We start from the raw sequence: 27630 nt of genomic DNA on the forward strand, positions 1-27630 counted from the left end.
GTGTATGTGTGTGTGTAACACAGAAGATCTTTAAGAAGATAAAGAAATCCTGTTACTTCAACTCTCAATATACTTAATTTTTATCAGAATATGAAATCGTATACAGCTAAAAAGAACTCTCTTGGAGTGACTTTATAACAGGTTACATTTGCAGTCATAGTGGTATACATTTTAATCCCAGCATTCAACAGGCAGAGGCAAGTAGACCTCTGGGAGATCAAGGCCAGCCTAGTCTACACAGTGATCTCTAGGACAGCCAGGACTATGAATAGAGACCCTGTTTCAAAAGAAAAAAGTAAACAAACAAACAAACAAACAAACAAAAGGGTCATATTTAATTTCAAATAATCTAAAATGTCTACCATGCTTCTATATTCTGCATACAGTGTTAAAATAGACAACATTCCATGTAGCTGTCTCAGTACTAGATGTAAGGTTGAAAAATGAAAGGATTCCTCAGCCAGGTTTTCAAGAAATATGTGTCCTCATTAATCTTTAAAAAAAAATAGTCTTAAAAAACAAGTCCAAGTAGAAGTTTGAAAGCACTTTATTTTACAGGAAACTATAAGAAGAATTCTTCTAAACTCCCCACTCTGAATATGTCTGATTCTAGGCAGCAACTTCAAGACTTGGTATCATAACACAAGATGTGACCAACATGAGTCTGTCCATTCTCATCTCCTTCATATATGGATGGGAGATGACGCTCCTGATTCTCAGCTTTGCGCCTGTACTTGCAGTGACAGGGATGATTCAAACGGCAGCAATGGCTGGCTTTGCCAACAAGGATAAGCAAGAGCTTAAGCGTGCTGGAAAGGTAAGGTGCAGGCTCTTGTTTCCACCCTGAGGATGATAATAAGAGTATCCACTTACAGATCTGAGCATTAAACAAAACATCATTGTTATACAAAACACTTAGGATGGCAACCAGAAGATAGGGAACAATGTCCTCCACTATCATTGTTACTGTCAAGGGAAGGTTTTGAATGCCATGAATTCCCATCCTCTATTTACTGAATAATGAAAATTTCTCAAATAATAATTCTGGGCATTTTATTTTTTGAAATGTCAGGAAATCTAACAGTTACTGAGTACAAGACATTGATATTGATACCTAAATTAATCTATTTTTAATAATCAATAATCAAAATGAAGAATTCATGTAACCATATATTCTTTTAGCACATTTAAGCTTCTCAGGATCAACCACAGTAAAAGAAAGAAAAAAGAAAAGAAAAAGAGAAAAAAAAAAGAAGAAAAAAACCATAGTTTTTGAGGTTTAGGAAAACCCTGCTGTAGAGCTAATCGTCTATGATGAAAGAGGGTCATGTGACCTAATGACTGACCTCACCCAGGCATCTCCCAGTATAGTGCTGTGATGTCAAGCATTTATCCATCTTCTACCCACCTGTTCCTCTAGTGGCTAGCAATGCATTACTATCTCAGGGTGCCTACTGTTAACATTGTGTTTTAATGCTGGGTCCAGGGAAGAGGAGGTATTCTGGGTTTGGTTTTGTTTAGGTAGCTTTGTATGCCACGTTCCTTTTTATCATGACAGCATTTTAGAAGATGCAGCATGTAAATACCCATTCCAGGTCTTAGGCTTTTTCTCTCTTCACATGGCTTCAAAGCTCTGCCACATTGATGGGCATCCTCTGAATGTGAAAATGACTTTAATGTCATGTAGAGTCTACATTACAGTAACTGGATTAGAGCATAGCATCTACATCACAAATACTCGTAAGTGCGGACAGTTACTTAGTGATCTAGTTTGCCCAAGCCTTGGACCTTTCCACTATTCCTACACTAGATAAGGAGCCTTGGAATGTCGACTTGTGCTAGATAAACTGAACTATTTAACAAATATTTGTCTCAGAGATAGTGTTTACCCTCCCTGTGTGCTTTTAAAATGGTGATAATTTGGACATTTTCTAAATTACTAAGACATTAATTAGATTTTTATATCTCATTTTTTTTGTGTGTGTCATAAGATTAACCTGACATTGTACGATTACTAATTGCCCTTAAATTCGGCTACCTGAATCTCTACCTGCGACTTTTAACAAGTCAGTTTAGCAGCCAGTGAGACGGCTCAGCAGGTAAAGGCATTTGCTACCACACCTAATGACTGGAATTTGATCCTGGAATCCTGCATGGTGAAAGAGAAAACTATCTCTCAAAGTTGTCCTCTGCCCTCCCCAGGCATGTAGAAGCTCACCCTATCCTCTCCCATACACAAACACATACACAATCAATCAATCAATCAATCAATATAAATTTAAAGTTTTACTAATAAAAGATGCTGGTCTTCTATCTTAGTCAGGGTTTGTATTCCTGCACAAAACACCATGACCAAGAAGCAAGTTGGGGAGGAAAGGCTTTATTCAGCTTACACTTACACATTGCTGTTCATCACCAAAGGAAGTCAAGACAGGAACTCACACAGGGCAGGAACTTGGAGGCAGGAGCTAATGCAGAGGCCATGGAGGGGTGCTGTTAACTGGATTGCTTCCCCTGGCTTGCTCAGTTTGCTTTCTTATAGAACTCGAGACTACCAGCCCAGCATTGGCACCACCCACAATGGGCCTTCCCACCCTTGGTCACTAATTGAAAAAATGCCTTACAGCTGAATCTCATGGAGGCATTTCCTCAAGAGAGGCTCCTTTCTCTATGATCACTCCTGCTGTGTCAAGTTGACACACAAAACCAGCCAGTACATCTTCCTTTTAGTTACTTAGGTAAACTGGAAGAAATCGTCAAATATTTGGTTTCTTCTTTTTTACAAAGTAAAATGGATTTATTAGTTTTTCTTATGATTATAGTATTTCTTGAGGCTGCAGAGGTGTCTCCTATGGTTAAGAGCTCTTGCTACTCTTCCAGAACACCTGAGTTCAGTTCTCAGCACTCACATGGTGGCTAACAACCATACATAACTCCAGTTACAGGGGATCCAATGTCTTCTTCTGACCTTTGTAGACACTGGCATGCATGCGGCATGCAGATGTGCATGCAGGCATGACACTCATATGAACAAATATACATTAAAAAAAAAAGATTGGAGTAGTTTCCAGATTTCTTTAGTGATGTTTCCCTCTCCATTATGAAAAATAATTTTTTAAAAAGTCTCTTCTTGCTGCTAATTTCATTTTTTCTCTAAAAGAAGACTTCAATAGTCTCACCCATTTTCTTTGTAAACAACTGGTGTAAAAAGTGAAGGGTTCTTTGAGATTAATGAAGTTATGAAGTTAAAAAGAACATGAAAACTGAGGGCAGAGTCTGAGGCCCAAAATGTCCTTTAATAAATGTGAGGTGTCCATCTGGGTTGCTGTAGGACAGTCCACAGAGGCAGCCTAAAACAAAATTTTGCAATACTTTTGTTGTCTATCCTTCAAGTTAAACTGCATTCTCAGATCCAAGTGTTACTCTAAGCCAGAAGTCTCACCCATTCTGAAACCCATGCAACTGTATTCTTTTTGAACAATATCTAAACATAAACATTCATCATATTTTAGTTATATATCTTTTTAAGTTTCCAGACTTGAAAATGAAAAGTGGTTTTGTTTTATAAAGAATTTTACAGTCACTTTGTGTGATGCCTTGTCCTGTTTGCTATGATTTGCAATTCTGTGACAGAATACTTACTTATTTGATTTTGTCTGCTGTCTTTGATAAGCATTGTTTCATAATTTATAAAAGCTTATTTGCAAGTGAACATGCTCCTCGATGTTTGATTTCTCTGCTGGGAAGATAATTGAAATTGAAATTCAGTAAAGACTTAAGGGCCCTAAACTAGATGTATTAAACTAGATGTATCTTTTTCAAAAGAAATTTTCATCTATTGGAGTGATTGCCAGGAGTAATTGCCAGAAAAAAAAAAGATTGACTTGAAATACTGTATTTCCTAGACTGGTTCACTACCAGGGAGTTTAACATTACTAATATTATTTCTGTATTTTATTTTCCCACCTTATAAGATAGCAACAGAAGCTGTGGAGAACATACGTACAGTAGTGTCATTAACAAGAGAGAAAGCCTTTGAGCAAATGTACGAGGAGACACTTCAGACCCAACACAGGTGACTAGCTCAAGCCCACTCTACTGGTTTTCATCCTGGAAATGGGGTACTCGGGTTGACCCTTTTGGTTTGCTTGCTAAACTATTTCCATGTTAATCTTTCCTAAGACCAGCACATCCTAACTTCTCATGTGACTCCACGGAGAGAAAATCAAGTGCTAACACACAACAAAAAAAGTATAGGTTCCCATGTGATCATGTGATCCTCAGTGAGGGCAGAGAATCAACTTATTTCTGAAAGAAAGTTGAGTGGAAGAGAGAAACTAGGATGGCTCACCCACCCTTTTATATTAGAAATACTGTATTCCCTAGACTGGTTCACTACCAGAGAGTTTAACATCACTAATATTATTTCTGTATTTTATTTTCCCGCCTGGTAAGATAGCAACAGAAGCTGTGGAGAACATACTCCCGGTAGTGTCATTAACAAGAGCGAAAGAGAGCTTAAATGTGAGGCAGCTGTGTGCACCCTGCTTATCACACTGCCTCGGGCTCTGTATTTATCAGAGAGATAGTTTTGTTCTCGTTTGCACTGCTGTCTGTGGTCTGCACCACCCACTGGTCTCCACTATGTATTCTACTAATGTAAGGCCATGAGGGAAATTAAAGAATACTTCTAACTACTGAACACCTCTCCTTAACTCTCACATTCGTTATTCTTTTGTGACACCTGTCCACGCATTTGAAAGTAAAGGCAAGTATGCTACAGTAAACCATCTACAGAAATAGAGGAAATTACCTTTCTCCTCTGCAATAACTTTGTAATCCTTAGAAAAATTTATATCCACAGAATTATAGCATTTCAAAGGTCTCAATGTTCAACACTCTGAGTTTATCCTATTGACCTTTTATCACCCGTGCCCCGTCATTTGGTAATTATGTATTTCAGAAATGCCTTGAAGAGAGCACACATCACTGGATGCTGTTATGCAGTCAGCCATGCTTTTGTGCATTTCGCCCATGCAGCAGGGTTCCGATTTGGAGCCTATTTGATTCAAACTGGACGGATGATGCCAGAAGGCATGTTCATGTAAGTTGTGCAAATACTCAAATGCTCTAAGTGGGTTATGCATGCATATATAGTTTATGGAGGATTCTCATCTAGATCCCATGTGGAAGAGGGCTTCTTGAAACATTTAAGTGTATCTATTGTGTGTCTTGTTTTGTTTTTAATTGACAAATAACATTTGTGTCTATTTACAGGGCAAACTATCATGTTTTGACAGATGCTTACATTGTGTAATGATTAAATCAAAGTTGATTCTTTTGTTGGTGGTACTTGGTAGCTATAAGAAGCACATCATAACTAAATTTGGTGCAGTAACTCTGAATTATGCAGTGTGTATACACTGATGCAATGCAAGTGATCTGTAGTGAACTCCCAAATAAATTGCTCTCAGCTTCAGTTCATCACAGTGTGGGCTATAGGACCAAATCTCATTTCCTGGGGAACTCAGAGGCGTCATGGAGTTTCCCATGTAGAGATGGCACAAGTCAGAAATCAGGAATTGACCACTGTTACAGTTTCCTCTCAAAGTGGCTTGTGCCAGCTTGTGCTATCAGATTCTGTTTATACTGCGGGGAATTTCTTCACTTTGATAGGAACAACTATTGCAACTAGAAAAACTTTGAATGTTACTTTTCAGTTGCCCCTGCCTAAAATGCTAGAAATGTTCATATTTGTATTATGGTTCTCATTGTTAGTTGTTTACAGCTACAGGAAAAAAGTCATATTTTTATTAATTATTTTATTCATTTACATTTCAAATGTTATACAGCTCCCAGTCCCCTCTCCAGAAGTCTGCCTCTATGAGGGTGCTCTAGGACCCACCCACTCCCACCTCTGCCTGCACATTAAAGCAAGGCTCAATCCCAAATGATAATTGGGATTTGTTCTTTGTTCTAAGCCTGAGGCTATTTGGGAAACACTAGGGCTCCTCCTTGGGTTCTGGCCTCCTACGGCTCTTGATAGTCCCTGTTCCCCTCTGGGACATATTTGTAGTTTGAGGATATATTCAACTAAAAAAAAAAAAAAATGATCGAAACTCATTTGAAGCCCTGCAATTTCAAGATAGTTTTAAATAATTTTTTCCACTCACACAAAAAATATCTTTATTTATAAATGTCCTCGGGGCATTTTTGTTGTTATTGTTCAGCACTTTTAAGAAACAATCTACAAGTCACCAAATCAGCATTCCTGAATCTTACCAGCTAACAGTAAACACTGCAGGTCCACAGGAATTGTGCTTCACAGTTGTCCTTTCAAACAAATATCTGCATTTAAAACTACAACAGAGACTGGTCTGGTGGGCGCCTGACTTTAATCCCAGCAGGAAGATCGCTGTGAGACTGAGGCCATTGCTGTTTGTGTGAATCTGTAAAAAACACAACTAAGGCATGTTGCCTCGAGCCTCATTGTGATTGCTTAGACCAGTTTGTCAAATTAACAAAAAAAAAAAAACAAAAAAAAAAACAAAAAACAGAATCACATGGATTAATTAATTTATGTGGTTCACAGGCCTGGTAAAATTAACCCTTTGCTTTGGTTCTGATGTCCTGTGGTCACTCCCAGGATAAAAATTCATTGTCTTCCAAAGTTGACTTTCAAACAAATACTAGAAACTTAGAACAGCTGCCCTCTTAACCTCCAGCCCCTGTAAATGTCCACACTGTGACCGCAGAGTATCTGGCAAACCTACTGAGCACAGAGCACAACCTAATGTAGCATGTCCTGTAATTTTTACCTCTCACAACAGACATTTCATCCTCTCTGCTGTTTTTTTTTTAATCACTACTCTTTGCTTTTCTATTTGTTTTGTGTTTTTAATTGTTTCTTTTGGTTTTTTTTTTTTTAGATTAAAATATAATTACATCACTCTACCACTTCATCTCTCTAAAGTTTCCCATATGCTCTTCCTTGCTTTCTTTCAAATTCTCTTTTGTAGCCTTGGTTGGCTGGAACTTTCTTTGTGGACCGGCCTAGCTTTGAACTCAGAGACATCTGCCTGACTCTGTCTCTCTCCCTGGAGTGCTGGGATCAAAGGTATGCACTGCCATGCCTGGCTTTCTTTGCTTTTTAACCACCAAAGAAAAAGAGTCTTCCCCTTCTACTCATATCCATGTCTCCACATTCTGTCAACTATCCTGTGGCCAAACTCCTTCCTTTCCACATCACTAAAAAAGGTCATTACTGACCTCCATATCAGCTATGAGGCCCCAATTCTCCAACCCCTTCATCCAGGCCTTTCAGTAGCACTACCAGCTCATTCCAGAATTTCCTTCTGCTGTTTCTCTAGGCTTTTCTAACTTACTGGCTCCAGTTTCTCTATTTTCTTTATGGCTCTGGGTTTCTACGTGTGGAAGGGCTGTAGAGCTCGAAGACTTTCCATTTAAGTACACTCGAAGCTAAGCTCAGCTTCCTTGGTTCTTCTAGTTCATAGAACATAAACAGGATGATTAGCACAAGACTAGTGATTACTGGAGCAGGAGGTGTAGGTAGCTCATCTGGTAGAGCGCTTGCTCAGCACACACAAAGGCCTGGCCAGCACCACAGGAAACCAGGCACATCAGGCACATATGTGTGGTATAAGCACTTACTCTTGGCTGTGAGGTTAAAGTCTTCTTGAGTCCTTCTCTCTGTCTCTCTCTCTATCTCTCTCTCTCTGTCTCTCTCTCTCTCCACACACACACACACACACACACACACACACACACACACACACTAGTGATTCTGAAGAATACCATGATGGTATTTCCCAGGGCCAGGAAGGAAGAAACATCTGTCTAGCTAGAGGCAGAGTAGTATAATACATGGTACAAACTTGTAAGCTGAGAAATATCTTAATTAAAGCTCCATTTTTTTTTAAATAGAGGCAAATATACTCTCTACTACCATGTGTCTCAAATGTCCCTTCGGATACTGAGACTATGTGCCTTCCACAATCTAGAGGAACAGGGAACTTTCTTTTCTTTCTTTTTTAAAACTTTTATTTATTTATTTATTTATTTATTTATTTACACTCCAGGTTTTATTCCCCTCACTGTCCACCCTCCAACTGTTCCACATCCCATACCTCCTCCCCACCCCACTGTCTCCAGAAGGCTGTCCCAACCCCCCACCCTCCACCCCACCAGACCTCTAAACTTCTTGGAGCCTCCAGTCTCTTGAGGGTTAAGTGCATCTTCTCTGACTGAACACAGACCTGACAGTCCTCTGCTGTATATGTGTTGGGGGCCTCATATTAGCTGGTGTATGCTGCCTGGTTGGTGGTCCAGTGTCTGAGAGATCTCGGGAGTCCAGTTTAATTGAGACTCCTGGTCCTCCTAAAGGGACACCCTCCTCCTCAGCTTCTTCCAGCTTTTCCCTAATTCAACCACAGGGGTCAGCAGCTTCTGTCCATTGGTTGGGTGCAAATATCTGCATCTGACTCAGCTTCTTGTTGGGTGGGAGGATAGGCATGATGGGTCCCTTTTTTTGAGCACTCCATAGCCTCAGTAATAGTGTCAGGCCTTGGGGCCTCCCCTTAAGCTGGATCCCACTTTGGACCTGTCACTTCACTGGACCTTCTTTTCCTCGGGCTCTTCTCCATTTCCATCCCTGCAGTTCTTTCAGACAGGAACAATTATGGGTCAGAGTTTTGACTGTGGGATGGCAACCCCTTCCCTCACTTGACTTTCTTTCTAACCACCCAACTGAAAAGAAAAAGTTCAAAAAGGAAAGCTCCTCCTTCAAGAAACCTCTCAGTAGTTAAAGCTAATCCTCTTGTGCTGGTCTCTTAGGTGGTTTTCCAAGTCAGCAATCTCAGAGCTGGTTTTAAAAGGCAGTGCTTAGAGCTCACCCTAAAGTCTGATTTACAGACCTGGTATGGAGCCAGAAATATGGATTTTAATTAAGCATTCCAGATTATTCCAAGGCCTAGGGTCACACACACTTTAAAGAAATGTGAACACCAGAAATATATTCTATTCTGCTCTCCATACCAGAATAAATGTCTTACTCATTTATTTGGTCTGCTAGAAGAAACTTTCCTAGAATTATGGAAAAGTTGGGAAACTCATGTTTTAGTTTATTGTTAAAACAATGATGTATGGAGGGAAAGATGACTTAGCAGGTAGAGGCACATGCTGCATGAACCACATGATCTGATTTCAATCCAGGGAGCCAATAGAGGAAGAAGTTTCCCTGAAGTGAACATTTAAATAGGATAATAAGATTTTTGTTCTGTTGACTTTGGGCTAGGAATGGGGGTTGCAGAAAACCCCCGTGTAGGCCCCTTGTACTGGGGGGGGTAGTAAAATACCCCCCCTCACTGTTAGCCTGACAATGCTCAGTTGATTACTTCACTATTAATGTACAGAGTTTGAGGATACAAAATAAATTTAGTTTCCCCTGTCCCACTCTGCATTAATAAAGTAGGTATCCTATCAAAAGCCTGTAATCCTAACACTTGAGAGACTGAGGCAGGAAGATTGAAAGTTGGAGGCCAACCTAGGTACATAGTGAGTTCTAGACCAGTATGAACTATATAACAAGACTCTATCCAAAAGCAAAAACTGAAAGGTTTGGTACTGGTGCCACTAGGCAAGGTTCTGGCTGATGTGCCTTCATAATATAAACCAGAAACTTATGGGTGCTAGCAGAGGCTTCTGGGCCTTCCCACCATGCCTACTTCAGGCTTTCTTCTATCTGTGAGTCACCTCCTTCTTTGTGGTACACAAAGCTCAGTGCTGTACCGGGCAAAAGAAAATGAAATCCCGACAGTATACTACAGTAATAATAAAGGCTTGGAAACTTCCTAAGATAGTCAGGTCATACATGTATGTGTGTGTGTGTGTGTGTGTGTGTGTGTGTGTGTGTGCGCGCACGCGTGTGTGTTTCCCATTCTTCAAAATCTAAACACAGCTCTCAACAGAAAACTATCCTGAACTTTCAGAATCAAATATAGCTATCAGAACAAAGCAACACAGCTTCATTTTAAATGAATCCTAGTAGCAGACTGATACTTTGAAACACTAAGGGCTAGAAAGACTCTCCTTAGGCCTTCTTGGACATCTTTGCTTAGGAGAACTGATCTTTGTAATTAAAACAACCACCTTAGTTAGCAAACAGGAAAGACTTCTTTACTTTGACCCTGCATGACAACTGTCTACTCCTCCAGCTCCTCCCCAGGAATTATGTGAAAGAAAGGCCACATAAACCAGTCAGATTAACAGAGAAGGGATCTGCAGAGAGAAGTCAAAGTAGAATGTATGTCTAAGGCCTGTGTAGATCCCAGGAGAGGGACAAGGGCTAATGAAACATAGCATGAGGGCAGACACCATGCTTACCACCAGAAAGTGCAACATGTGAAGAAAACACAGTCAGCAGGACTTGCTCACTTTGCAGTCTGTGTGATCTTGGGCCAACTGTGTAAGTTTCACAAGCTGGGGTTTCCTAATTTGTGAACTGGGAAGTTCCTGGCATAATTATCTCCTAGGTGGTCAGATTGTATCATGTGTTTGAAAGCACTCACCAGCTTCAGAGAACCAAGTAGATCTCAATGGTTTGGGTATCCCTCCATCATGAATAGGATGTGGAGTGGGAGGAGAGGGCCTCTGATTTGCATCTGGATGAAGAGGGAAAAAGGATAATAAGCCAGTTCTTTGAATGAATACTTCCACCACCACCAAAAAAAAAAAAAAAAAAACAAAACAAAAAAAAAAAAAAAAAACAAAAAAAAACAAAACAAAAAAAAAAAAAAAAAAAAAACAAAAAAAAAACAAACAAACAAACAAACAAAAAAACTTTATACTCTGGGGTACTGACTTATCTGATTAGTTACAGCAGGTGACTGAAGCTGGTGGGAGGTATCCAAAGTCAAAGTCACTGAAGAGATCACAACCCCCATCCTTTAAGAGGTCACAAGGTAGCAAAGGATGACATTCATGAGGAATCCAGACACATTGGGGTTTTGGGTTGGGTTGGGTTGGTTTGGTTTTTGAGACAAGGTCTCTCTACATAGCCAAGAGCTTGCTATGTTGACCTTGCTGACCTAGAACTCACAAAGATCTGCCTGTTTCTGCCTCCTGACTGCAGGGATTACGGTGGTACACTACACTGCTAGACCCCCAGACACACATATGATAGATCAAAGCCAACAAGTACTAGGGTCCAAAATGCCCTTTTACCTAGTGCTTAAATGTTGTGATGAAATGTGTCCCACTGTGGCTGAATTATTCTTTATTTTTACATCTAAAATGAAACAGAAAAATAGGAAGAAGATATTTAACCACGTGTTAGGTCACCACTCTGTGAATGCCATGTGTGCTATCAAGCACTATTGCCCTGCTTATTGGGTTTTAATAAAGGTGTGGAAACTGAGATCAGAATCTGCAGCAGACTACAGGAGCTGAAGTGGTTTTAGTCACTTCAGGAAGGGTAAGAAACTGTAAGTGTAGCTTTGCTCTCCAAACAGTGCAAGGCTTAAGGCAGAGGATTAATCTAACCCAGCTTCAATCACCTGCTTTAACTACATGGCTGCAAACAAGAGGGGACCTGTACCATATCTCACCACTAGAGGCACGTTCTTCCTATTGTCAGTGGGTTCCCTGTCAAATCTCCAACAACCTCACCCTTATCAAAGTGGCTAAAAGGTTTCATGCTCATTGGCAGGAATGTTTGATCACTATCAAAAGAGGCATTTTTGGAATAACTCAAAGGTTGTTTTGCTGTACAGAGCACCTGGCAGAAAGCTATAAGGAGATGCCAGTGTTGAGCCTTCAGCATCAGTGGTACTGGATGGCTTCTGTTCACACATGCCCTCCACTCCACAAATTCTGCTATTACCATAGACCTGAGACACTGATGTCTTATCTTTCAACAGAGTCTTTACTGCCATTGCATACGGGGCTATGGCCATTGGAGAAACACTTGTTTGGGCTCCTGAATATTCGAAAGCCAAAGCTGGAGCTGCACATCTGTTTGCTTTGCTGAAAAATAAACCAACTATAGACAGCTGCAGTCAAAGTGGGGAAAAACCAGTAAGCACAACGTAGAATATTCTGTTAAGATCAGGTGCCAGAAGTTTGTATAGAAGAATTTTAGCACCTCAAGAAGGAGTACCTTATTCCAGTCAGGTTTTCTCTCCTAAAATACATTTTATGTTAAAAAAAAAAATGTTTGTTTATATGCCTAGTGCCATACGAATGTTCAATGAAAGATGGATTGCTAAGTCAAAATGTATTTAGATAACAGTGGTGTTGGTCTTGCAGGAATGTTGGCTAGAGCTCATCCATTTTTTTTTTTTTTTTCTAATCACATCTTCAAGGCAAACAATGCCTTTCTGTCAAACACAGTTTGATATGGAAAACATATTCGTGTAAGAAGGAAAGGGGAGACTGAACACATTCATTAAATTGTATGGACTTTTAACTACAAACTTTTAGAAACCATGAGTATCGAAAAGAAACAACAGAGAGCTAAATAATTTGAAGATACACTTCTTGATAACATTCCTGTACATTAAGTACAAGTTATATGTCAAAAACCTTTCTAGGAATTTTATACTTAAAAATCATCATTAGGTGTATACTTAAAGTTTTCATTTAAAACTGCACTATTCCTCTCTAGAATTTTAGTAGTAGATTTACTTATATGACAGTTTAAGGTAACACAGTGTCAGTGACAGTGTAAAATTAATAAGATGCTTGTGTGCATATTTGGTAATAGAAATAAAAAATACCTTGAAATTCTCCAAATGGGATACTCAAAGATACATCACAGAAAAAAAACATCACACATATTGGAAAGTAAGGAACATGAGAGTATTTAAAATCTTGGGATTTCAAAGTATATAATAGGGGGCTGGAGAGATGGCTCAGAGGTTAAGAGCACTGACTGCTCTTCCAGAGGTCCTGAGTTCAATTCCCAGCAACCACATGGTGGCTCACAACCATCTGTAAAGGGATTTGTAAAGGGTGTGTCTGAGGACAGCAATGGTATACTCATATACCTAAAATAAATAAATAAAGTAAAAATAAAAAGTATATAATACTGCTTTTAGTCCTTTCTAAAAGTTCAAAGAGAAATTGAGTATCTCACAGCTATGTACATATAAAAGCTGAGGAGGGAGGAATGGAGAGAATGAAAGGAGAAAGGGAAGAAGGGATAAATTATATGCATGACATAGAACACAAATATTTTATATAAGGACTACAAAATTACTCATTATTTTATTTAATACAAAATATTTCAGATTATCAGTTCTGCTTTGAAAAATTGAAATCTGGGCAAATAAATTCCACATATTGATATAGACTAAAGCAAGCTGACAGCCACATAGCAGCCTATTACATTTTCCCCCCATTTATGTAAGATTTAACGTTTCCCTATTGTAATTAAAATAATAAGAAAAACTTTGGAATGTGTTAAGATCTAGGGATTTTCTAGAACGTCTCTCTGTGACTTTTCAAAGGCACCAGAACATGTGCAGAAGTAATTGCTCTATCCGTTTTCTGCCGCGTTTTAACACTGAAGCAAACAGTGTATGCTTTTAGGGGAAAAGTGGAAAACGAACAAACCAAAAATAAGTGACTTCTATTCCTCTCTTAGATCTGGTGTGCATCATGGTGGATATTTTATTCTGCTGCTAGAACCTTTAACCACATCTTAGCGTTTCAAATGCATTTTGTTTGTATTTGTATGCTTGTATTTGAGACAGGACTGCACATCTGTTGTGCAGGCTAGCTTCAATCTCATTATGTAGACAAAAGTGATCTCTGAATGTCTGATCCTCCCACTTCTATCTCCCAAATGCCATAGCCACTGCACCTAGCATTCACAGTACTGGGGATCTCAAATGCTAGGCTCCTCCACTGAACTCCACATCCACCCCCCAAACATGCTTTGTCCTTTTTCTCCTAAGTTCAGAACACTGCACATGATTATTAAACCTGACTATTAAGGGACTTGTCTAAAAGTCTAACCTTAGTCTACATCTACCTTGATCACAAAAGCCAAAAAATATATTTTTTAAGATTTATTTATTTATTTAACATATGTCGCTGTCTTCAGACACACCAGAAGAAGGCACTGGATCTTATTACAGATGGTTGTGAGCCACCATGTGGTTGCTGGGAATTGAACTTAGGACCCCTAGAAGAGCAGTCAGTGCTCTTAACCACAGAGCCATCTCTCCAGCCCTGCCAAAAAATACTTGAATGTATTAGAGATGTTATTCAGTGGTAGAGCATGTGCTTAGCATGTGTGAAACTCTGGCTTTGACTTCCAGAAATACACACAAACACACACACACACACACACACACACACACACACAGAGAGAGAGAGAGAGAGAGAGAGAGAGAGAGAGAGAGAGAGAGAGAGATACAGAAGTACTGAGAGAGAAAAAGAGGAGAGGGAGGGAGGGAAAGAAAGAGAAAGACCAACTGTGAATTTTAAAAGAACCCAAGTCTTTGAACAAAAGATAAATAAATAAAAATAAAATAAATAATCACCATTTAGTTATAGTTCTGGAAAGTTTTTTAAGAATATCATTAGTTGGGGTTGGAAAGATGGATCAGCAGTTAAGAACACTGGCTGCTCTTCCAGAACACCTAGGTTCAATTCCCAGCACCCACATGGCAGTTCACAACTGTCTGTAACTCTAGTTCCAGGGAATCTGACACCCTCACACCAAAGCACATAAAATTAAAAATAAATAAATAAATAAATAAGCAAACAAACAATAAATGATAAACTATAAAAAACTTTAAAAAGAATATCATTAGCATAGAAAAGTATTAGCTTACATAAAAATCACCAATGACTAAAGAGATTGGAAAACACAGAGAAAAGTAAACTTTCAGCTAAATCTTACTGCCAAATAATGTTTAACTGAAAATGAAGATAGCTCATAGTTCAAAGCAGTGTATATTAACTGTAAAATATAGTCCAGTTTTAAAAGTAAGACATGTGCAAAGAGTTTATAAGCCATTTCTGAGTTAAGCAGGAAACATTTTTTAAAGCTCAACCTGAATTTAAAAAAAAAAAAAAAAACAAAAAAAAAAAAAAAAAAAATTTATTTAGAGTATATGGTCAGCTAGTCAGCAAAAAAGACTGTGATGGCAAACAGAAGGAATCTAGTGCTTTTCAGGAACATGGCCCAGCAGTGAAGGCAGCAAGACATGCACACATAAAATAACATATACAAATTCTGATGAGGGCCAGCCTTGAATCAGTGGCTCTCTGGAGAGGAATGTGTTTGACATAGGAGTGTGGGAATGGAAATATTTTAGAGTGAGTACTTATCCAGAGAATGGTCATGGGAGCAACCTTCCTAAGTCCACTGTAAACACGGCCTTCTTCCTTTCACAGGACACCTGTGAAGGGAACTTAGAATTTCGAGAAGTCTCTTTCTTCTATCCTTGTCGGCCAGAAGTTCCTGTCCTTCAGGACATGTCCCTCAGCATTGAGAAAGGGACGACTATAGCATTTGTTGGGAGCAGCGGCTGTGGGAAAAGCACATGTGTTCAACTGCTGCAAAGACTTTATGACCCCATGAAAGGACAAGTGGTAAGCTGGGCTTAAAACACCTAAGCTGGGTGTTAGTGGCAAATCCTTAAATGTGCAGGTAAGTCTGTAGAGCAAACACAAAGCCAAACAAACAAACAAAGCAACTCTGCCCTATTCTTACCTAAGAAAACAACAACCCCACAACAAAACTTTTGAAATTGACAATGACCCAGAATCTTGAGCTTTCCTGACAGCCTCAGTTCTTATTTTAGAAGCTGTGTAATTCTTTTGGAATATGGGTGTTGAGACAAGTTAGCTTTCCCTTTATCACTGGCCCCTACTTGTTCTGGTTCAAGACCCATAATGGTCTCCACCCTTTGGCTGATCTCACTGGTCTTCCACACCCTCAGCTGTCAAGACCTTTTTTTGTGGGCAGGGGTGGGGGTGGGGGGCAAACTAAGGCTTTCTCCAAATCAACCTCCACTAAGCTGAGAGGTCTGATCTCAACAAGAAACAATCTCTTCCTCCTTTGAACCCAAGGATTACATTCTTGACCTTACTTGTGTCTACTAATATCTTATATACCTCATGTTCTGTATTCCTGTTACCCTCCCCCACCACTGCATCTCTCCCCTCCTTTCTCCCCTTCTTATACACACAAAGTTTGCATCTTGACCCCTCCCTTACACAATAAAAACTATACTTCCCTAAAAGTTAAAGGTTGTCATGTTAATCGTATTCTCCTATAACTTATAGTCTTTATTATAGAGTCTAAACAAACATCTGGAAAACAGAGCTGTCCATAAAGCTCCCTTGAACTAGGTGGCATCTATCTGTTTTCAGGCAGCATACACACTACTTTCTTGAAACCAATGTAGAGTGGTTCCCTACCAAGCAAAAACACAGTTTAACACCACCAAAGCCCTTTGTGATATGTCTCTTACCCCCCTCTCCAAACTTCCCCTCCCTCTCGCTCTCACTGTGGGCTGAACATCCATCTCCACAGCTTGTGTGCCTTTTTTCTTACTGTTCCTCTACCTGCTTGTTATGACTCAAGTTCTGCCTGTGATTCATCTGGCATAGTTCCAGAATTCCTTCCCATGGCATCCTAGATGCCCTCTGCCTCAATCCCTTTCTGTTCTATTACTCTGTCTTCATATTACCTTCTCATTCTAAGTTACTAGGGTACATGTTATCCATCAGCTACAGTACAAACTCTCAGGGTAAGAAGTTTTGCATTCTATTACTACTTCCCCAGTACCTAGAGCCCCAAGCACATAGCAAGCACGCTCATCAAACAGCAGATGAAGTTTATGTATCAGTGTGAATGAATACATATGGCAGAGAGCCAAGTGCCCATCTCTACAGGTAGACTTCTGTATCAATCAGCCAACTCTCTCATTGGGGATCAGTAATGGATTGGGGACCAGTAAGTGTTGTTTTATTTGAATGGAGGTTGGTCATTTTCTATGTGACTTCAAGACAGAATACTGGGTATACTCTAGTCTCTGGGCATATCCCTGGAACCTGTGGCTATTCTAGAAGTATATGTATCAGTCTTTCAGTAAGTTGTAAGCTGGGAGCTCCTATCCAACAGGTGATTTATGAACCTTCCTTTGGCAACATATACTTCAAAAAATAGCTTGAATTCCTAGGTTTCTTGTTATGATTTGTATATGTGTGAATAGCATGAAGTGTAACATGACACGGTTGTTAACAAACTAGTCTCCACTTTGTTCTGGCAGCTGCTTGATGGCGTTGATGTAAAAGAATTGAACGTGCAGTGGCTTCGTTCCCAGACAGCCATGGTCTCCCAAGAGCCTGTGCTCTTCAACTGTAGCATCGCTGAGAACATTGCCTATGGTGATAACAGCCGCATGGTGCCCTTAGAGGAGATCAAAGAGGTGGCGGATGCAGCCAACATCCATTCTTTCATTGAAGGGCTCCCCAGGGTAAGGAACCAGCTGAAATCTTGAGCTACAAATCGAATGCTGATTTTGATGTAGTCTCACATAAGAATAGATGCAAAAAACAAACCTGATATTTTTGTGTATTTTTTCCAAGCCTGCTAGACATTCATATATAATGCAGTGGACTAACTTTGACGTGTTATATCTTTATGTGCTTGCAGTCTGCCTTGGTAAAGACATGGTGTTAAAAGATATAGTGTCACTCTGAAGTAAATATTTGGGGAAGAAATAAAAGTAAACCTTGTAGTTTACTGCATTTTCTTCAGATAGATTTTTCTTTTAAAGACAAGGTCTCTCTGTTTGGTTCTAGTTGATCTGGAACTAACCATGTAGACCAGACTATCCTCTAACTCACAAAGATCTACCTGTCTCTGCCTCTGAGGTGCTGGGATTAGAGTTATGTACCACCACACCTGTCCAAGAATAGATCTTTTTTTCTTTTTGGTTTTTCAAGACAGAATTTCCCTATGTATCCCTGGCTGTCCTAGAACTCATTCTGTAAACTAGATTGGCCTCAAACTCAGAGATCTGCCTGCCTCTACCTCTCAAGTTCTGGGATTAAAGGTGTACCTGTAACCACCCAACAAGAATAGATTTTCTTTTGTTTGTTTGTTTGTTTGTTTGTTCGTTTGTTTGTTTGTTTCGAGACAGGGTTTCTCTGTGTAGCCCTGGTTGTCCTGGAACTCACTCTGTAGACCAGGCTAGCCTTGAACTCAGAAATCCGAGTGCCTCTGCTTTCCAAGTGCTGGGATTAAAGACGTGTACCACCACTGCCCAGATTAAGAATAGATTTTCTAATACAAACAAACTGATCTTGACATCCATCCCAGTTTGAGAACACAATATCCATGTGAAACTCTGAAAGACTAGGTCAGCTTTGCCCGTAATTATCAATATGACAAACAGCACACAGTCACACATACAGCAGGCACCACAGGGTCTTCCCCAACATCTAGATAGTATTAATCTTAATTTCTCCAGGAATAATTAAGTAAATTTAATGGTTACTACCCAGTCAGTTTCTGATGACTTATTTTACCTTTATTTCAGACGTTATGGATGCACCCATCTGCCATGTCCTGATGGCTCAGATTCTGTACCTCCTATCCTCACCCTCATCCACACAGTTACGGATTTATTTTATTTACTCAACACACAGCTATGCAGCCTTGTTTTTTGTACACCACCGAGCTATTACTTATGACAAATCAAATGCAATACCATGCTTATAGAAATAATTGTTACACACAAAGAACATTCTATGTAATGAGCCCTGGATATTATGTGGCAAAGACATGGCAACAGAGACTATGGATGTGCTCACAGAATAATCAGTGCCCAGTGTAGTGACTCACAGTTGTAATCCCAGGATTCAGAAGGATGAAGCAGAAGGACTGTTTGAAGCCACATAGAGTACTTAACAAGACAACATCTCAAGAAAAATGTCTGAAATAAGAATAATACAGAGTGATAAGTGTTTGGACCAGGGTGTAGTGTTTAATGAGCTGAAAAGTTATGACTGAGTACTTAAATACCAAGTCTTAGGTTCAGTTCCTGTAGCTTCCATAACATGCCTTGAAGAAAGCAACTTAAGAGAATTTATTTTGCTTTCAATTCCAGGCTACAGACCATCACCTTGGAGAAGTCAATGCAGCAGGAATCTGAAGCAGCTAGTCATTTTATATCTATATTTAAGAGCAGAGAACAAAGAATTAATATGTACATATTTATGCTCAGATCCTTTTCTCTACTCAAACAATTCAGGACCTCCTTTCTAGGGAATGCTGCCACCCATAGTGGGTTTGTCTTCCCACCTCAGTTAAAATAATCAAGATAGTTCCCCACAGAAGTACCCACAAGCCACCCTAATCTAAACAATCCTCTCTGGGACTACTTTCCCAGGTAATTTGAGATTGTGTCAAGTGGGTAATTAAGACTAACCATTGAAGCAAGCAAAGAAATTGTTTCATTAATAGTTTCTAAAGACTTACTGAAGGATTGTGAACAGGGATGACATTTAGAACTGGCGATGTAAGTGGTGACATGGAGTGACAGAGACAAGGACTTGGGAGATCCATTATGAGAGTTTAGAAAATGGCTTCTTAAAGTCTAAATTCATAAGCATACAGTGCAAGACAAGAAAACGGATTCAAAAGGCGCATAAACATGAAAGCAAACTGGCCATAATGAGGCATGCCTGTAATCTCAGTGCCCAGAAGAACCCTGTCTCAAAAACAAGACAAAAAGAAAAAAAAAAAAAAGGCAGAATTGTAGAAATTGGCTCAAGATTGATTGTTCAACAAGGAAAAGTCTCTATACTAAGCATCCTGCTGAGGCAAAACAGAAAGCAGTGATCAGAGTCCCAAACGGAGAAACTACACAGAGGTTATTCATTCCTTTAAACTGGGCTTTAAAAATTGCATAGGAGTTCTCCAGGGAAGGGTAAAACCATTCTGAGAAGAAAAGGTAACAGTATACACACACCTAAAAGAAGCTTTAAATACAAGGGAGATTTTAAGACCCTGATGCATACGTCAAACAATAAAGAATTGAAGTGAAGCCAAAACACAGCAGTATTCAAAGTGAAAACCCCAGGCTAAAACATTTGAACTTTGGCTTAGTAGAAGTGGTATGCTTATAGGTGTTTTTAGACAGGGAAATGACATGATCAAAAAAAGCGGTTTTTTGTTTTGGTTTTGTTTTGTTTTGTTTGTTTGTTTTTGGATAGAGACATAGTTTAGCAGTAAAGACATTCACCATCAAAACTGAGGACCACATGGTCAAAAGGGCAACTGCTTGTCCTCTGACCTCAAAATGCAGACAGTGGTACATGGGTGCCTAAACATACAAGCACACACAAGAAATACCTGAAGTTTTAAAGATTGTTGTTGTTTCTGGTTTTTGTTTTGTTTTGTTGTCTTGAAAGAAGGCCTTGAAATGCTGACCACATGCTAACTCAGCTCTTGAATCTTCTGGCTCCACCGCCCATGTGCAGAGGGTGGTGTTGTCCTTAAGGATGACATTTTTAAAGAATAAAAACACCTGTTGAAAGTAACCTTTTGGAGGATTAGAAGTCCCAAGCCATTCTGGGTTGCACAGTAAGAATCTATGTTTAAAAATGAGAGATTGCTAGAGAAATGGTTCCAGCAAATCTCAGTTCAATTCTAGCACCCACAACTGCCTATAAGGGAATCTGACAAACTCTTATGACATTCAAGGACAGTGCACACTTGTGGTTCATAGACTCACATGCAGGCACAACACTCACACACATATAATTTAGTAATTAAAAATAAAAGAGAGGTAGGAAGGGCATGTGGATCAGAGAGAGAGCTAGGTTTTTGTTTGTTCTTCTAGGAATGCAAGGAACATTATGGGTGTGGTCACATATACAAGTAATCGATTGGAAGCTTAGGAGCAGCCTCAGCTATGTGCCTAGTTCAAGGCTGACTTACTTGAGGCCCTGGCTCAAAAGAAATAAACAGAAGTACCCAAAGTTTTCTGGTGAGGGCAGAAACCTGTGTTAAAACAGTGGTAGAGACACCATGGAGACACTGGGAGGAGCAACATGTGACCATGAGCTCTTGGGTATGGCTATGGGAGTGCATATGGGTAGGGCATAAATGCCAGGCCCTCTGACTTGCAGAAGACATGCATCCTGTGAAGACTGCATCCAGCTCTCTGGGGATATGATCACAGAGGGTTAGCATGAGATGGACCTCATTCCCATGATCTGCATAGGAGCAAGAATAGATTTCAGGTGTGCCAGGACACACCTTTCAAGAGCATTGAAATGTGAACTCTTTAGACATCTCTTTCCAACAGTTGCTAATGTGCTTTGTTAACCTGCGTGTTTCTGAGACAGAAATACAACACCCAAGTGGGACTAAGAGGCATGCAGCTTTCTGGCGGCCAGAAACAAAGACTAGCTATTGCAAGGGCTCTTCTCCGGAAGCCAAAAATTTTACTGCTGGATGAGGCCACTTCAGCCCTTGACAATGAGAGCGAGAAGGTAAACACCCTCTTCTTTCATGTCAAATAGGAGTGTGCTGTACCACAAAGACCAAGGTCAGATTGGGGAAATGAAGGCCTGGTGGTGTCAGGAGGGGAGGGTTGAAGCCGGGCAACTAGGTTCTAAAAAGGTTTTCTCCTTTGAATTCATCTTAGAGCAAGATGAGTCCAGATCTGAAAGCGTCTGACCAGTCAGGAAAAGCCCAGGGAAATCTCCTTTTCTAGTTTGTTCTTTTCCATTGACGCTAAATCATCTAGTAAAAGGAAGAGTTTATCTGTGAAGGAAGAAGTTGATGCAGGGAGAACACTCTTGTAGTCTACCTTCCCAGACTTTTCCTATGGTTAGATCAAAATGAAATGGTGAGGGGACAGGGGTACAGAAATACAGGCTCTTGGTTTTAAGCTTGGGACCATCTCCTTACCTATATAACCATTCCATTCACACACACTGTTGTAAATGTTCTTTCAACCCAGTTCTACCTTAGCACGTTTTTTGTTTTGTTTTGTTTCCATTTCTATTTGGCAGAGTGAATATTTCCCAAAGTCAGACAGTAAAGCAAAGACCATCATTGGATTGCCATAATGACTGAGCTTAGGCATGCTTAGGAAGAAGAGCTACACCAGATTGAAAGTCTTCCTTTTTTTCCTTCCAGGTGGTCCAACAGGCCCTTGATAAAGCCAGAAGAGGGAAGACCTGCCTGGTGGTGGCTCACAGACTCTCCACAATACAGAGTGCAGATGTGATCGTCGTTCTGCAAAATGGAAGAATCAAGGAGCAGGGAACTCATCAGGAGCTCCTAAGAAATGGAGACACATACTTTAAATTAGTAGCTGCACATTAAGTATAGTAGCTTCACTGGGTGCACTGATGCTGCCAGCCTTGCATGGACTTGGGTCTTCTTGTAATAAAGAGTACAGAGTCATTTCTTGGCCTGCTCTAGACTTTTGCTGCATAGTCAATACCTAGAATCTTGACACTCAAGTACAGACAAGTTCTGTCCACGAGTCTTCTCTTTAGATTTTTAAAAGCAAACCAAGGGGACTGAAGTTGAGGCTCTGCGGTCCACAGAGAAGAGCACTGGCTGTGATCTTTTGGAAGACCTGGGTTTGATTCTCAGCATCCACATGATGATTCACAACCACCTAAAACTCCAGTTCCACAGGCCACTCAGACTATTCTGGCCTCTGTGGGTACAAGGCATACATGTGTAGTGCATCTACACGTGCAAGCAAACCATATTTTTTAATTAATTAGAAAAAAAAAGCCAACCAAATGTTTACAAAATTTACCTGAAGAAAGTGCCTATATCTCTTATTTCATAAACATACCCTAACACATTTTCTTGTAAACAGCTTTAGGCAAAATAAAAGCACTTCTCTATTGAAGTGCTGTGATGAAATTGTGGGAGAACATCATCTAGTTGAAAGGTTTCTGCTGTGGATAGCCCTGGTCTTGCATTTTGATGCTAATTCTGCTTTCCCCAGAAGGGAAAACTTAATATTTTAAGTTTTCAGTATGCAGGTGACTTCTTATGAACATTCTGCCCACCTTAATTATTAAAATAAAGGCTAGAGCCAGTGATTGGGCAGTAGAAGGGGAGGTGGAGTGGAAAAATTTGGAAGAGAGAGAGAGAGAGAGAAGAAGGGAGAAAGAGAGGAGAGATGGCGGCTGACATACATGTCTCTAGCAGTCTCAGGCAGTTATTCATATCAATGCTAGGTAATTGGGTTAGCAATTCTAATTGTGTGGGCATTTTGTGTATTGAGTATTTGCTAATATATAAATCTATTGGATAATCTTTAAGAGTCTTCTTTATACTGGGTACTGTGAGGATGGCAGTTATTGTCTGGGGTTGAGCTGAGCACTATGAGGGTGTTGGCCCAAAGCCCATACGTAGAGCCATGGACTCCATGGAGCTGACTCACGGAGGCAGCAGTCACACCAACATTTGTGGGTCCCTGGCCAGTGCCACCATTAGTGCAGGAACTTAGAGCGGGGACATGGCAGCTGAGAGCTAGCCGGAAGTGTCACCTTTTCTAATACCTCCCACAACAGGTTTCAGCTGAAAGGGTAAGATGCAGCAAGTTAGGCAAGTGGCATTGCAGAGAGCATCCTTAATTGGGAAGATAGCTTTGGAGCATATCAGCATACCGTCTGTGCCTCCTTTTTCTCTAGATGGCATAAATATTAAGTTTCTAAAATTCTGCTATATCCCCTCATTGGGCATGGGTGGGGAAGTCTGAGAGTAGAACAGGGTAAAGTAGCCAATAAGGGAAGATGGCTCCTGATTCCCCCAGCTAGTACAGAGCCTCACATGACTAGTCCTTCCTGAAGATTCCATTCCAAGCTTTGGGTGTCCAGTGTGAAACATTGGCTTACTGAAGTATGAACACTAACTTAAAAGATCCTTCTACTCCAAGTGAGAATTGTTTCTCTGTATTGGATCAAACAATTTATTTAAATTCATTGTACTTAATAATATGTAATATATGATTTAAAAATTCTGTATAAATACAATATTAGTTAACTGAGTCATGGTTTTCGCTTACTTGAATGCATAATGCCATTTTTAGTCTCTCTCCTTTTAAAATTATTTTGCTAAGATATGTTGGTTATGTGTAGTAACGGATGTCATGGTGACATCTTCATACATGGCATTTTCATTTCATACATACTTTTACCACATCCACCACCTGTCACCCTCATTTGTCCACCCACTTCTGCTGACCCTCTTCCCCCTTCTGCTTCCAGGTCCCTTTGCGTGTTATCAAGTGACTTTAATAAGAGTTTGTTTTCAGGAACTCAGGTGAAGGGTTGCAAGAACATGAACAACTTACACACTAACAAAAATCAATCTCTCTCTCTCTCTCTCTCTCTCTCTCTCTCTCTCTCTCTCCACACACACACACACACACACACACACACACACACTCAGCAACCACTTACTGCCTATAAACCCTGAGAGAACAGCAGCACCTTGTGAAACCTTCTCTCTCCTATATCAGAATATTGATAGCACAGTTTTGTGCAGATCTCATAACATATAATCAAAACTTTTGACAGTTCAAATGTGCCAGGGCTACAAGGAGAAGAAAAAAAATGAAAATCCACAACTAGGATAAGGAATTGAACAGAATTCTCAAGAAGGAGAAATGCAAAGGCTAATAAATATTTTCAAGTTTTCAACATCATTAACTAACTAAGAAACACAGATTAAAACTAGATTGAGAGTCAGAATGGCTATCATCAAGACAACAAAATATGACAAATGTTGAAACGGGGTGTAAACTGGAACAGCCACTATGGAGATCAGTAAGCCTCAAACTCACAATCCTTCTGCCTCAGCACCCGGTGTTGGGATAACAGTGTGCACCACTGTCCTCTTTGTTGCTCTTAATTATTTTCTTCTATTTACAATGACACCTATAACGAACGTCTCTGAGTGCTTACAATCAATGGTCTGAAATCTTGCAGGAAAAAAAAAATTGAACCATTTATGTGCTATTCCACCTTTAAAAACAAAATACAAAGTGAAAATAGGGTTGAGATTAAGAACCAGAAGCATTGTTAAGAAATGTTGACCTTAATTGCCTTGTGGCCATTCGGCCCATGTGAGCAGACAACCCTTGGTAACTTCTATTCCCAGAGCAGGTTAGAACAGGAAGAAAGAGTAGTATAGAATGAATTCATTGGAGCCCAGAGCAGGAGCAGCCCAGGTTCAAGATCTGTAATCCCCACTGGGTGGGCAAGTACTTGTAACTACTTACCCCTGAACCTGTTGGTACCCACCCCATATTATATATATATATAATCACTGTCTTTTCTCACTTGTAACCCTTCTCATTTTCATCAGTGCTTTACTTCCAATGATTGTGACAGACACACAGGCAGCATTCTCTTAAGTAAAGTCACTGTTGGTTCCAGTCTGTGAGGTTTTTAGTTAATAAAGAAAGAAAATAAGTAGAGACCAAATGCTTTGTAGGGGCAACGATAGTTGAAATGTCTTTAATAGTTTCCTACTCTATATGTGTGCATGTATATGACTGTCTGTCTGTCTGTCTATTTCTCTCTCTCTCTCTCTCTCTTTCTCTCTCTCTCTCTCTCTCTGTGTGTGTGTGTGTGTGTGTGTGTGTGTGTTTATGTTGGAGAGCATGCATGCAGAGTCCAGATGTCAACATTGGGTGTTGTGAGGAGCCGCATTCGCCATTAAAAGATGGCGCTGGCTTCTGCTTCCTGGTTCTTCATGGAAGCTTTACTTGAGAATGCGCCTGCGCATGGCGCGAAAACCGAGTATGACAATTGGATGAAAGATTTGAGCCAATGAGGGATCTGCACGTCTCCCAAAGCTCTATTTAAGCAGCGGGCTTTCTGAGCTCGGCATCCTTCCCCTTTTCTCCATCTTGAAGAGCTGTTCAATAAATGCTGTCAGAAGAATCCTGAGTGTGGCGTGCTCCTTATCGGCGAGGTAGCGCGCTACAAATGGAACTGAAACCCGGGATGAAGCCGAACATCTCGGGGTTTTGACCAGTCACGAAGGACACTGTTGGCTCGCAGAGGATTCAGAACTGACGGCGCAGAGAGTCTAGACGCTTTTCTGCAAGGTATGGTGGATCTTGTTTGGCTTAACAACAAGATAGCCTATCAGAAGCAGAAAAGGGAGAGAGCGCTAATAAAATAGAAAAGAAAACTAGGATAGAGAAGGAAACTAAGAAGGAAAGGCTAATTTGGACAGAGCCTCAATGTTTGAACTCCAGTAAGCGGGATACAGTGGAAGACACCCTGCGCTGGAGAACTAGTCGACTGACGGAGCTGGCTGAATTCAGAAGTGGAACAAAGGTGATTGCATAGTAACAAAAACGGGGCAAGAAATAAGTAAATAGAAACAGATGAAAAAAGTTTTAAAGATGCAAGGAGTAAATTGCAGGCTGCTCTGAGTCAAGAGAGCCAAACAGAAAAATAAATAAAGGTTATAGTAACGAAAATGGGGCAAGAAATAAGTGAGTAAAAACAGATGAAAAGGGCTTTAAAGACGCGAGGAATAAATAGAAGGCTGCTCTAGACAGAGAGCTGAGCAGAATGATAATGTTAATTGATTTAACTTTTAAAATGGGTGTGATTCTGAGTTATATAGTTATATTTTTCTGGATAAAAATTCAATGTAAAGGTTTTTCTGGTTACTGGCTTAAGGAAAGGTTAATTTGGAAAAAAAGGTTTTTCTGTGAGTTTTCTGATGAGGTCATTAAGGTAGTAGTTATGTCTTCCAGAATTATATGGATCAGACATGACAGAGGTAGGCCTCCAGAAGACTAGATTTCAGAGAAACAAAATAATTATCTTGATACTAAACCTTGTTTTGAGATTTGTATATTGCAGAATACACAGCTTTGGAGAATGAATCTTATCACCTGCATGTTCACTGATGCCCTGGACTTCCAGCTGGATGCAGTTAAGACAGACTTCAGATGCTTATCAATTTACCCTTCCCCTCATTCCTAAAAGTCAACGCCCATGTTCAGCTTGAAGAAGTTAATGAGGAGTCAGCGCCCCAATTCCCTGGACTTGGGGACTGAGGTGGGGGTAGGGTTATTTGGCTGCATGATCTTTGGGGGAGTGCTGCTTACCCTCTGGTTGCTCTGCAAATTCAAACAACAACATCAAAAGGATAAGGTGGTGATCACGCAAGCATTGCTTGCCGTGGAGCAGGGAACATCCCCTCAAGCCTGGTTGAATCTGCTTAAACAATGAGACACCATCACTTAATAAGATATCCTGAGGGCTCGTGTTCCCATTGCACCAGGTATCCTAGTGGTGGTCCTCCACACTTCCCGGGGCTCAGGTTCCCATTGCACGGGATAAAAGGTGTGGAGGGTCTCGTACTGTTTAACTGCCTTGAACGCCTATCGGTAGAACGGTGGGCTAGATCGGCAACCTAACAATCCTCGATTGTTGTTGCAGTTTAATAAGGAAGGGGGAGATGTGAGGAGCCGCATTCGCCATTAAAAGATGGCGCTGGCTTCTGCTTCCTGGTTCTTCATGGAAGCTTTACTTGAGAATGCGCCTGCGCATGGCGCGAAAACCGAGTAT

At 40.2% G+C, this 27630-nt stretch overlaps 1 protein-coding gene and 1 long non-coding RNA gene across 2 annotated transcripts in view; one reads left to right on the top strand and one right to left on the bottom strand.

Moving 5' to 3' along the window:
* Abcb5 (ATP binding cassette subfamily B member 5) overlaps window positions 1-22467 on the top strand; it is a 68635-nt gene extending 46168 nt beyond the window's left edge. Inside the window, exons 16-23 of the mRNA XM_076920914.1 lie at window positions 614-817; window positions 3975-4075; window positions 4964-5104; window positions 11937-12093; window positions 15427-15624; window positions 17310-17516; window positions 21400-21546; window positions 22199-22467. Of these exons, the coding sequence (XP_076777029.1) occupies window positions 614-817; window positions 3975-4075; window positions 4964-5104; window positions 11937-12093; window positions 15427-15624; window positions 17310-17516; window positions 21400-21546; window positions 22199-22387 (1344 nt within the window). The 3' untranslated portion in view covers window positions 22388-22467. The remainder of the gene's footprint in view (window positions 1-613; window positions 818-3974; window positions 4076-4963; window positions 5105-11936; window positions 12094-15426; window positions 15625-17309; window positions 17517-21399; window positions 21547-22198) is intronic.
* Window positions 1-27630, bottom strand: part of LOC143436672 (uncharacterized) — a 39660-nt gene that overhangs the window by 1940 nt on the left and 10090 nt on the right. Inside the window, exon 2 of the long non-coding RNA XR_013106533.1 lies at window positions 10587-10679. This is a non-coding gene — a long non-coding RNA (uncharacterized LOC143436672). The remainder of the gene's footprint in view (window positions 1-10586; window positions 10680-27630) is intronic.

The sequence above is a fragment of the Arvicanthis niloticus genome, chromosome 23 (genome assembly GCF_011762505.2).
Source record: "Arvicanthis niloticus isolate mArvNil1 chromosome 23, mArvNil1.pat.X, whole genome shotgun sequence".
NCBI classification, from domain to species: Eukaryota; Metazoa; Chordata; class Mammalia; order Rodentia; family Muridae; genus Arvicanthis; species Arvicanthis niloticus.